At 34.8% G+C, this 12,268-nt stretch overlaps 1 protein-coding gene across 1 annotated transcript in view; it reads right to left on the bottom strand.

Moving 5' to 3' along the window:
• The window catches only part of lmbrd1 (LMBR1 domain containing 1), an 82,539-nt gene that overhangs the window by 46,767 nt on the left and 23,504 nt on the right, over nucleotides 1-12,268 (bottom strand). Inside the window, exons 4-6 of the mRNA XM_052573171.1 lie at nucleotides 11,437-11,534; nucleotides 10,259-10,326; nucleotides 5,666-5,754 (exon numbers count right to left, since the gene is read on the bottom strand). Coding sequence (XP_052429131.1) covers nucleotides 5,666-5,754; nucleotides 10,259-10,326; nucleotides 11,437-11,534 — 255 coding nt within the window. The remainder of the gene's footprint in view (nucleotides 1-5,665; nucleotides 5,755-10,258; nucleotides 10,327-11,436; nucleotides 11,535-12,268) is intronic.

Below are 12,268 nucleotides of genomic sequence, written 5' to 3'. Positions count from 1 at the left end.
ATTTATTGTTGATGATGATTAATAATAATTATTAATATATGGATACATTAAACATTATGGAGTATAAAAGTGCTTTAAAAGTATTAACTAAGTATATTAAGTCACATTTAAGCATTGATCTTCACATTTGTAAAGAACTGTTCAAGTAAAATAATCTGTAATAATAATAATAAAAAAATGATGAGAAATACAAGCAATTAAAAATGTAAACAATAAATACTGTTGTTGTTGATATAAAAAGAATATGAATATAATATACAAATAAATATTTAAACAAAAGAATGCACAAGTATACAAAAGTACTTTTATATTTTTAATAGATTAAGCAAATTTTAATAAAGCTTTAATTTTCACATTTATCAAATAATCAGTAATAAAAAATAATAAATAAACACATAAAAAATATAATTTCAAAGTAAAAAAGTTTGTTTCATTACTATATATATATATATATATATATATATATATATATATATATATTAATACAACTACTTGAAATAATGTATTATGAATAACTGTTGTTACTCAAACTCTTTTTGTTTCATGAATATATACTGAATATATATAATGTTTGCAGTAAGATAAAAATGCTGACTGTTGTTTACTGCGCAAAAACTAGCCTACAAGTCTAACTGTAAAATCTATAAAGAAAAAAAACAGACAGTACCATCTTTCTGCTCTTCCATAATTTAACAGGCACAAACCCTGCATTTTTGCTGTGAATAGCTTGACTGCTCACATTCAAAAGAAATTGCTGTTGGTTTGTTTTTTAGTACAGACTTGGTGAAGTACATCTGACATTTTGTGAATCCCTAGTCCTCACGATACAAGATGGCACATGGAACTGAGAGAGAGGGGAAAAGGGGGAAAATGAGTGAAAAGAGTAGAGGGCATGATGCCAGCTGTCAGATCTGAGGCCAGCTGAGGCAGATTTATGGGAAGTGACCGCCACCGCACTCCCTGTTAGGATCCCACCTGTCATAGGGAGCGAGAGAGTTGAACACACACAAACTCGCACGATTCCCCTTTCCTCTGGTTCTGAGTTATGGCCCAGCGGAGCAAAACACAGCATCCTGGCAGCCCTGAGCCCAGAAAGCCCCCTTCTGCCTGCAGCCCACCTCAATGAAATGCAACCTACTGTTCTCTGTTTATTTTCCTCAGGAACTGCTTTACATCACTCACAAAATGACTTCTTTCCATTCAGTCGAACCACATGAATTCGGAGAAGTGTTTGCTGCGCCACCCACCACGTTCCATACACAAAAAGCCCCGAGACACAAAAGCCAACGAGAAGAAATGAAGATGATTACACTCCTGCTTCCTAATGTAGCAAACGGAAGAATATAAAAAGAAGAGGAGCTTTGATGTCTGATGGCTGAAATGAGCATTTGCATCTGAATAGGTGTTTCCCTTTGTGATGTCCCAGCTTTTGTTAAGTGGTGAAGGAGCTATGCCGGAGACAATAGCGTTCGTGTTTGCTACGGAAAGCCGCTCTGTTTATGAACTCCTCACAATGCAAGGGGACCTGCGTTTTCCGTTGCTTCCCCGGAAGACTAACTGAGGGATTGGACAGAGAATATATTGTTTATTATCTGAGGCGGCTCCACAGCTGCTCTAGCGGCTGATTCCTCGGCACTCGAAGAGAGTGGAGGCCCTTATCTCGACATGCACGGAGCACCCCGGGCTTATGTACGCCGAGGAGACCGCTGCCACTGAGAAGTGTTTATTAAAGAGCTCTTAGCTGTGGTATTCACAACATGAGCTTGCTATGATAACCTCATGGAGATGGAAAGCAGCTTGCTTAAGCCAACTCACTCACTGGATTCTGGATTACAGGAAAAGAGAAAACGCACTGCTCCCCAACAATTACAGACAGAAATATTATCAAACAAAAGTGGTGCAGGAGAGGTTCTCAACTATTTCGATTTATCTTAATCTTATTTATGGTGTTCAAAAAAAAAAAAAAAAAAAACCTATGAGCATAGACATATGCCTTATTTAATGCACAGACAGTAAAAAAGCAAGGCACTAATATTACAATTCTAACTAATATTGAAATTATTTATATTCATGTTTTATTAGCCATTAAAAAATAAACAGACAACATTAAAAATCGAAATAAACAAGAAATAAAACAATTATATTTGAAATACTACAAGGTATCAAATTATAATATACAATATATATACACTGTATATATATATATATGTATATATATATATATATACAGTGGGGATCGAAAGTTTGGGCACCCCTTGCAGAATCTGTGAAAATATGAGTAATTTTCAAAAAATAAGAGAAATCATACTAAATGCATGTTATTTTTTATTTAGTACTGTCATGAGTAAGATATTGTACATAAAAGATATTAACATTTAGTCCACAAGACAAAAAAATTGCTGAAATTATTAAAATAACCCCACTCAAAAGTTTGGGAACCCTTGGTTCTTAATACTGTGTTCTGTTACCTGATGATCCTCGACTGTCTTTCTGTTTTGTGATGGTTGTGCATGAGTCCCTTGTTTGTTCTGAACAGTTAAACTGAGCAGCGTTCTTCAGAAAAATCTTTAAGGTCCCACAGATTCATCAGTTTTCCAGCATCTTTGCATATTTTAACCCTTTCCAGCAGTGACTTTATGATTTTCAGATACATCCTTTCACACTGAGGACATTTGAGGGACTCAAACACAACTATTTAAAACGATTCAAACATTCACTGATGCTCCAGAAGGAAACAAGATGCATTAAGAGCTGGGGGGTGAAAACTTTTGGAATTTGAAGATCAAGGTAAATTGTACTTAATTTGTGTACCGGGAAACATACAAGTATCTTCTGTTGCTTACGAAGGGCAGAACTAAATTTTACAAAATTATATTTCAACAAAATAAGACAAATTTGGCCATCTTCATCGTGTTCAAAAGTTTTCACCCCCCAGCTCTTGATGCATCTTGTTTCCTTCTGGACACTATAAAAAACACTATAAATTAAACTAATTAATATAAATGCTACAAGTGAATTCAGGCATCACAACGTAATGATGTACATGTACAATATGAAAAATGGATATTCATTTTGAGATTTGCTAAAGATTATATGTAACAATTATATAAACATGTTTTTAAAGATTACTTTATGGTCAAATAAGTAAATATGACTGCAAAATAATTTTTATATTCATGTTATATCCAATAACGAATAAACAGTCAATATTTAAATTCTCTACATTTTAGTGTTGGAAAAAGAAACATTTAAAAACTAAAAATAAATCATTTAAATGCTACAAGTGAATTCAGGAATCACAATGCTAAATTTACAGTATTAAAAATGGATATTAATTTTTAGATCTACTAAAAAGCAGTCATTTTCCACACACCTAAAACAGATCTAACCCCTTGCAACCACCTTATGATACAAACATTTTTTCTTCACTATTCTGGCTCATTACAGACTAGAGCTATGAATGCAAAATGATGTCATCAAATCCAAATTAGATTCAGCGTAGCTGATGCCTGATGCCTTCTCGTCACACTACGTCACTCTAACTCCAATTTGAAATGTGACACTTACTGAAACACATTCAGCTCAGCGGGAAAGTAAATCAGAGAACAAGAGCTGTCTGAGGGGATTCTGTGTCCAGGCCTCCGCTGCATAATCAGGTAGAGATTTTTTGGAGCCTATGTCTGTGATAAGATCAGATCTCCAGCTGTCTACCCTTCTGCACGCTTCCTCGCCCTCTCGCCTCAGTCTTACCCGCTAATGGGGAATGGGGTATTGCATTCAGTTTACATTTGATGTCTGTTTCACATGGGGGAACCGGCAACTGAACCGATGCATATCTGTGGAATTGGTAATGGACAACCATGGCTTCGGGATGACACCGGGTGGAAATCATCAGCCTGCCTTGCCGCATGGATCAAGGTGCTCCTTCAGCAGCCGAGGCTTCTCAGAGACATGATAACCCTGCTCACATGGCACACGGGTCTGGTTACTAATTTAACACGTGGAGTGGAGATGAGGAGCAGGGTACCACGACCGTCAACCTCAAGGTCTGCTGCAGATTTTGACAAACAAGCCAGTTTCAAAAGAGCCCTTTTTCTGATGTTCTTTCCACCTAGACTTTTTGCTCGATTTCCATTCATTAGGCCAGGGCTGCTGGGAAGGGGCAATGACAGATCTAAGACCCCCTCACAGGAATCAGGCTCTGTCTCAAATAGCAATAGACCTACTCCAGGCTATTATTGGATTAGGTTGGATTCTTTAGTGGCTCCATTCCTGCCAACTTGATGGTCTTCAAGGGAGAGTGACGCAAGTGTCATGACCCAACCTAACAAGGGAAGTTCTCTGAAGGAACACCGTGGTATTGGCAAATCACACTTGCTTTCTCAGAGCATAACAAACCATGGGACAAAAAATTACTTGTACTGGAAGTAAAAAAGGCATGTGACTTGTCTGTGACCTTCAAATGAGCCTTCAGAATGTGATAAGAAAGGCTCTGGAGAACACTGACACAAAAATACTCAGACAGCTTCCTTTCCACAGACTCCTTTTCTTTTGCTCAACCTATCCCTTAAATATAGAGAAAAAAAATAGAAAAAGGGATGATCCTTTGTCCTCAGCCGTATTAACATGTAAGGTTTTTTATATTTTAGTGGACTTTGGTTTATAACATATATATATATATATATATATATATATATATATATATATATATATATATATATATATATTTTTTTTTTTTTTTTTTTTTTATTCGGTTATATTTTTTATTTTAGTTAAAGTTTTGTCATTCTTGTAATTTGTACATTTATTGTTTTTTCTAAATTTTAAGTTTTAATTCAGTTTTAGTTTTAGTTATTTTAATATTTTAAGTTAATGAAAAGAAGAAATGTTTTATTGGCAATTAACTGAAAAAACATATCAAAGTTGCAGTCCGTAAATTTTTGGTATTCAAAATTAACCAAATTTATATAATAAGCAAGTTCAACGCAAATCCATTTTCCAAATTGTGTTTTTGACTTGTCCTGAATCATTAATCTACACCTATAATAAGTGTTTTTATTCAGACTACTTCAGACTGGTTCAGGTAGGTACCGCTGAGCTGAGTAGCCCTGTACTTGTGTGATTTGTCATAAACATAAACAGAGAGAAGTAGCACCGGCTACAACATTCTTCCACAAGACTTGTTTAGTTACTGTTAGAGCGACAAAAGTTACGGACTGTAGCTTTAAGATTTATTTAAAAATACGCTTAAGTATAGGGACCAATTCTCACTACTAACTAGTTGCTTATTATCATATCTATTATTAACATATTAGCTGTTTATTAGTGTAATAAAGCACATATTCTGCATGACCATATTCTAAATACTTGAAGGAAGATCTGATTGACATGTCAAAAGCAGCCAGGTCTTTTTTTTTTTTTTTTCAAGACAGCAAATTTAGGTAGCACAATGAGGTCTGTTGACATTGACGAGGCTAAATGTCAGGGCTGCCAAACCCACACATCACCTCTGCTCGTGGCTTGGCAGCATCCGTCGCTTTCTAAAAAAACACCTGTCGTTTTGTTGTTGTGGCCCTGGAAGTCAAAACTCTTTTTGCCATTTTCTTTTCAAGTGTCAGTAAAAATGAGCTGCAATTCCACTTAAAGAGGTCTTTATGGTACTTACGGCTGCTGCCCAGCTCCTCGAACAGATACTGCACCTTCTCCCACTGAGTGGAGTTCCGGTTCGGCGGAGATTCCAACGGAACAAATGTCCTACAACAGAAGTTCAACATTTCTCAATCATAATGTCATGACTTTTATACTACTGTTTAAAAGTTTGGGATTTGTACGACGTCAAATTGTGGGGGGGATTTTATATATATAAACACACACACACACACACACACACACACACACACATATATATATGCTTACTTAGGCTGCATTCATTTGATCAAAATAACAGTAACACAGTTTTACTGTAAAATAGCATTACAATTTATTTATTCTATTTTATGTGATTTTTTCCTTTGAAGGCCAAACTGAATTTCTAGTCTAGTCTTCAGCATCACATGATCTTTCAGAAATCATATATTTTTAATAAATCTCTGACACTCAGTGGCTACATGCACACTGCAACATAATATGACTGTTAGTGTTTAAGAGAAAATTTAGTCACACAGCAAACAATCTCTTCAATCAAATATAAAAACAAGTATAAAAACAAATTACAATGGCATAATAGCAATTTTATATAGCAAATATATGAGCATATGAATAGACGAATTCAAATATATTTTTATATATTTTTAACCATCTGTTTGTATTGGTCAGCTGAAGTTACATTTGAAAAATATCAATAAAATAAATAATTTATTATCAAAGCAAAGCATCAAGAAAACTCATTTCAAAGTTCTGCTATGCAATGTTTTATATACATTAAACAGGAAAAAAATTTAATGTCTAGATATAAAAAGAATATTTATTTGTTTTATGAAATTTAAAGGGATATAATTTTATTAATTGTATTAATGTATCTGGAGTAAAATTCAGATTAACATGGGGGGAGTGTCTTTTTCTAGGGCACTGAAAAAGTAGGAATTTTTTAATTATGTAAGAATTCGTCATTTAAAAACATGTCTTTCAAATGTATTGTACAACTTTAAGTAGAGCACCTTTACCCAAAAGGAAAATTGTTCTCTTGGATATATACATGTATGTCTGTGGCTGACGGCACAAGTGTGTTTACTGTGAACTATCATGTAGAGATCCTTGTATACAGCTCATGTGATGTATCGCCGCAAGCTTTAAAAGCAACTGAGGATACAGTATGCTCACATTCTGACTAAATTTCTGTAACATGAAGAAAGCCAGTCATCTCCAATGAGGAGAACATCATTCACAAGGTGAGGTTGCATAAGCAAATACCTCAGGCTACAGCTGGTCTGGAAAAAAAAAAAATCCCTTGTTTTAACCATAAGTTTCAGTTTTAGTCTGTATCAACTCTATAATTTGTATGTCCAGCAATTATAACTGATATACAGTATTGGGGGTAACACATTACAAGTAATGAGAATTATGTAAACTGATTAATTTTTAGTAACTAGTAAAGCAACGCATAACTTTTTAATTTACAAGAAAATATCCAAGTTACTTTTTTCAAATAAGTAATGCAAGTTAACGCTCCTGTCCCTGTTTTAAGAGAAATTGAGAGTGAGAAGCAAAGGCAGAGGCACTTTATTCAGCCTGAGGCTTATTCATTTCATTAAGAAATTAAGTTTTAGTATGAAAAGGCCTTTACAGTTGCCAAAAAAATAATAAGCAAGGCTAACTCAGATGACATAAAGCAATGCAAAAGTAATGTAATGCAGTAACTAACTTTTGTGTTTAAATGTTGTGATGCAACATTGTAATGCATTACTTTTAAAAAATAACACACTTCTTATATATGACTATTTCTGACCACTGCAAAAAAAAAAATATATAATAATAAAAATAATGTTGCCAATAACAAACCAGGTTACTGGCACAAATATACTATTCAAAAAGGCAAAAATGTATAGAAACATATAAATTAGGATCACTATTAAATGTCTGAGACTACTGAATAAAAAAATAAAATAATCATTAGGGCTGCACAGCTTATCAAAATAAAATAAATAAATAAATAAATAAATAAATAAATAAATATATTTATATATATATATATATATATATATAAAATAAAGTGTGCTCATGCTGTTTTTTTATTATTATTGAGGTACTTATAAGACATTTTAACTTTAATAATAATAATAATAATAATAAACTAAACTGCATGTTCACCCTCATATTTATATTATAAAATAAATACCATTGACTGGGTCTATTAATCCCATTTCATCCCTCACGTGTGTTTGTCTGAACATCTAAGCAAAAATATTGGATGTTAAATGTCACAATATATGACAAAATAATCATGCAGCCCTAAAGGACACACGCTATACCTACTGTTAACATCCAATCAGCAACTTCAGAAGCCAAAAGGGCCACATTCAAATCACAACAGATGCAAATGGCCACAAAACAGGGTAACATTGAATTTAAATGCAGCCACATCATTCAGCATCACTGGCATAATCTGAGCGAGTTCAATGGACGTGTCACTTCAGAAAAGCTGCGTCGCGCATGAAATGTCATCTTTTAGGGGTGTCAGTAAATTACGTTGTAAACCATACACACAGCAGGACGCGGTTTAATAAATCCACCAAGGACTCCGTGAGGGTTTATGCAAAGGTACACAAGCTCAAAAACTCCACATGCATCTGACCTTTGTATCCACTTTCCCTGTCATTTCCCATCATCAACTAAGGTCCAAAATCCTAAGTCAGCCAAACTTACTCTATATAGTTAACTTTCACCCTGCTTTTAAATGATATCACATTAGACACTAAATTAGACACACAGCTAAATTTGTAAGCAACGATTGGTGGCTAATTGCAGGCTAATAACCCAAATACGATCCGTTGACTAAGGATCTGTGTCGGATGTCCTCATGAGCACCCTAAAATGACAAATCGGACACTATGCGGACTCGTGGACATTACAGACAAGCAGTAGAGAAAGGCCACGTAAATGCAGGTCCAAGTACGGCATTGATAGAGTGCACTTAGAGCTCTCCAGACATTTTGACGGGTAAGAGAGATTGAATGGGACTACAGAGGCTGGGAAGGGTCAGCTCTCCATTTATAAGACCCATCCTTAGCACAGACCAATCAAAACAGGCAAACAAAAAGAAGTCACTCTCCAAATGAACAATCACAAACACTGCGTCTCACCCTGAGAAAAAAAAGCTATTATTTCCTACCACATCAGGAGCCATGAGACACAATACTCTTGGTGAAACACTGCACTGGTTCAAAAGGTAAAATGAACACCAAATTGCTTCTGTCCGAAGTGCCATCCCCACTTTTAAATCTGGTCCATGGCATGTCCCTCTTCCCATTCTGCGATCAAAGTAACCCATCCCACTGGGTCTATACGACATGAAGGTGTGATGAAGGTATCCTGCCCCACAGGAACACTATTTAATGGTTGAGAGCACATTAAATTATATGACCTGGTGAGCAGACGTGTTATTCTTGCAGCGGCAAAGAAAATCCATTATGTTTATACTGCACGAGCACTGCTGAGAACAAAAAGTATAAACTCGAGGTTAAACGCGACAAAGCCATGCCATGTATCTGTACACATTTAGACTGCATGTTGGTTTTCAGTTCGGTTAACAATTGTAAAATTGTAAAAAATAAAAAAATAAAAAAAACTTTCAAGGTCTTGAAAATTGCCAGGTTTAGAGATGCCAGATAATTTGCTTGTTATTTACAGCATCACCTTTGGTTCATATGTTGTGCAAAAACGGTACCAAAGACTTGGTATTTCAGCTATAGTTTTTATTCCAATGTTTCAGCAATAAAAAACTTAAACTGCATTTATCTGATCAACAATACCATGACAAAACAAATGTTTCCTGTGATTGCAAAGTAGAGATTTCAGCAGCAATTATTCCAGTCTTTGGTGTCACATTTCTTATGGATGGATGGAGCTTGAACAGTAATGTACCAGAATGGAGATAGTTGAGAAGTGGATTAAGAAAAGATCACAAAGACTAATATTTATATTTGGAATGACCTGCACTTGGGAATCATGCACAATAAGATCAGGAACAAGTATAAATAGGCTCAATTTTGAGTTTTTGTTAACATTAATTGGAAATCCTGCAGTCGATTTTGAGGTCTCTGGCTCTACAGAAATAAACTGCGTATCTTATTTCCTTTGGAATATATTGATTTTAATCTGTTAGCAGAACCTACTGATTCCAAACTGTTTGAATTACTGATTCCAAACTAAGTTTATTGACAATCATGCATAATTGGGCTAGAGCCCTTTGTATTCCAAATCTTGGAGAAATCCCCAAGTAATTTGACATATTATCAGCATTTGATGTGCCCCCAGTAGAGATATCGCTCTACTAAACTAATAATGGCTACTCAGATTTTATCTACAGTTTGTTCTTCAATTCCACAAAGGTAATCTAAGTACAAAATCATCAAATAGCAGTTATTATCAGCATTCTGTCCAACAATTTCCCAGTATTCTAACACCTGCTGTACCCCCAATGGAGGATAAAGAGGATGAGTGAATGATATAATAATGCTCACATCGACCACTCCACACACAAGGACACACACACACACACACACACACACACAGAATACTATAATCCCACAAATGCACTTACCCAATCAAAAGCAGCGCTGAACACACAATCACAAATCCTATTGTATACTTCAGTGCATTTTTCACTTGCTGTAATGAAAGAATAAAAATACAGGTTTATCAAACTGTATTCATCAAGTCATCAATCCGTGATAAATTACGCTTCATGTAGAGAGGGGCTTTGGGCTGGAGTATAATTACATATTTGCAGCACTTAACAGTCAGGAACACAGTGTCCCTTAGTTCATTCTCTGATGCAGACATTGTGGCTTTGTTCCAAAACCTGAGCTAATGCAGTGTCCTAACTGAAACAGAACTTTACAAGTGACCGATTTGGAACATTCTACATTAGATGAGCAACTCTGTGTTAACAAGAAGTGCATGAGGGATTCAACTAGTAAATGAGTTAGTTTGGCATTAAATTTTGCCAAACTAAAAATGTGATACTCAAATTAATGTAATTAGCAATATAAAATAAGCAAAAATGCAGAAAAAGTGTAAAAATAGTATAAATAAATAAATGAAATATTAATTGGGGTGCATGTAGTTAGTACATGGTGTAAGCCAAAAAAGAAGGTAGAAAAATCATCCTGCCTCCCTTTCAGGACAATACCTATGATGCTTTGAAAATGTTGCCTTCATTGGAGGCAGAATAGTTCTGGAACGAAGCCACTTCTAAGTGTTTGAAAGGAGAAGAAGGAGTGGAAAGTTTGGAAAGAGATCTAAATAACTTCTACAAGATGGAGGAAGCTCCTCAGCATGCAATTCTGCACATCACTGTGGCGTCCTTTGAGAAAAATCTCTGACATTTGAAGTGAGCAGTAATATAGTGAGTAGGATGTGTTTTTGTCACTTTATTACCTCAATGCAGTCAAATCTCTTGCAGATGGAGTCTAGGTGAACTCACTGGCTTATTATAAATGAACTGCCATAACTGTAATCAGGCAAATATCACTTAGCGATACCTCAAGGGCATTTCTGTTGATATGATTAATGCAAACTTTTCTAACCGCAAACAGAAAGCCTTGCTTTACATTCTACTACAGTACACACTATTTATTGAGTACAAATAGCTTAACATAGCTCTTTTCCCACCTAGTTTTTCACTGTGTGTGTAAATGATCCCTGTAAGGCTGAGAAGGCAATCTGTTTCAGAACGCATGGGTGTACTGGAAAAACAGGAAGGAGTGTGAGATTTACCAAGCACTTGTTGCTGTTGTCTTCATCTTTCTCCTCGTAGTAGAAATACACAAAGGGGATCCAGAGGAAGACGCAGAACAGAATGATTGAATACAGAGCTGTGAAAGAGAAAAGATGGACAGTTACACACCTGGAGCACTCTCACCAACCAGGATCCCCATTAAATACAGCACATTACGCATGATGTATTTAGATGCAATGACATGGCACTCATTCTGGGTCCAGATTTATTACTTGTATTAATTATTTGTACACATCATGACCTATGTCTCCCCATTATGATTAATTTTTTTTTTTTTTGAATAAATTTGGTGTGTCAAAAGGTTTAAAAAGGTGAAGGTTGCATGAGATTGTTGTATAAAAAATAAATACATTGAAAAATAAAAAAATCCAATTACAGATTTTAAAAAATATTGTATTATTATAATTTATAAATGGAATGAAAAGCAGAAAGCAGTTTGGAAAATACTGATATTTCCTATATAAAAAAGTATATATTAAAAATATATTATATACACATCGCACACGCATACATGAATACATACATACAAAAACACACTAATATAAATAAAAATTATAATTTCGAAAAAAAAAATTCAAAACCTATGATTACTCTCTGCTTACAGACATTTGTTAAATCTTAATCTCTGTTGAAACCAACATGATTTAGATGAGATAACAGTAAAGATCAGATTTCTAATTTTCCAATGAGCATGTCAAAGCAACCAAACGGAAGCACATTTATAGCCATCATAAATTTAATCAAATATTAGTTGGATTATACACAGTGATTCTTTTAATGGGCTTCATAAATGATCAAAAACTAATTTTT

The sequence above is a fragment of the Carassius gibelio genome, chromosome B13 (genome assembly GCF_023724105.1).
Source record: "Carassius gibelio isolate Cgi1373 ecotype wild population from Czech Republic chromosome B13, carGib1.2-hapl.c, whole genome shotgun sequence".
NCBI classification, from domain to species: domain Eukaryota; kingdom Metazoa; phylum Chordata; class Actinopteri; order Cypriniformes; family Cyprinidae; genus Carassius; species Carassius gibelio.
Note: the sequence above shows the minus strand (reverse complement) of the source record. Positions and strands in the feature narration are given on the sequence as shown.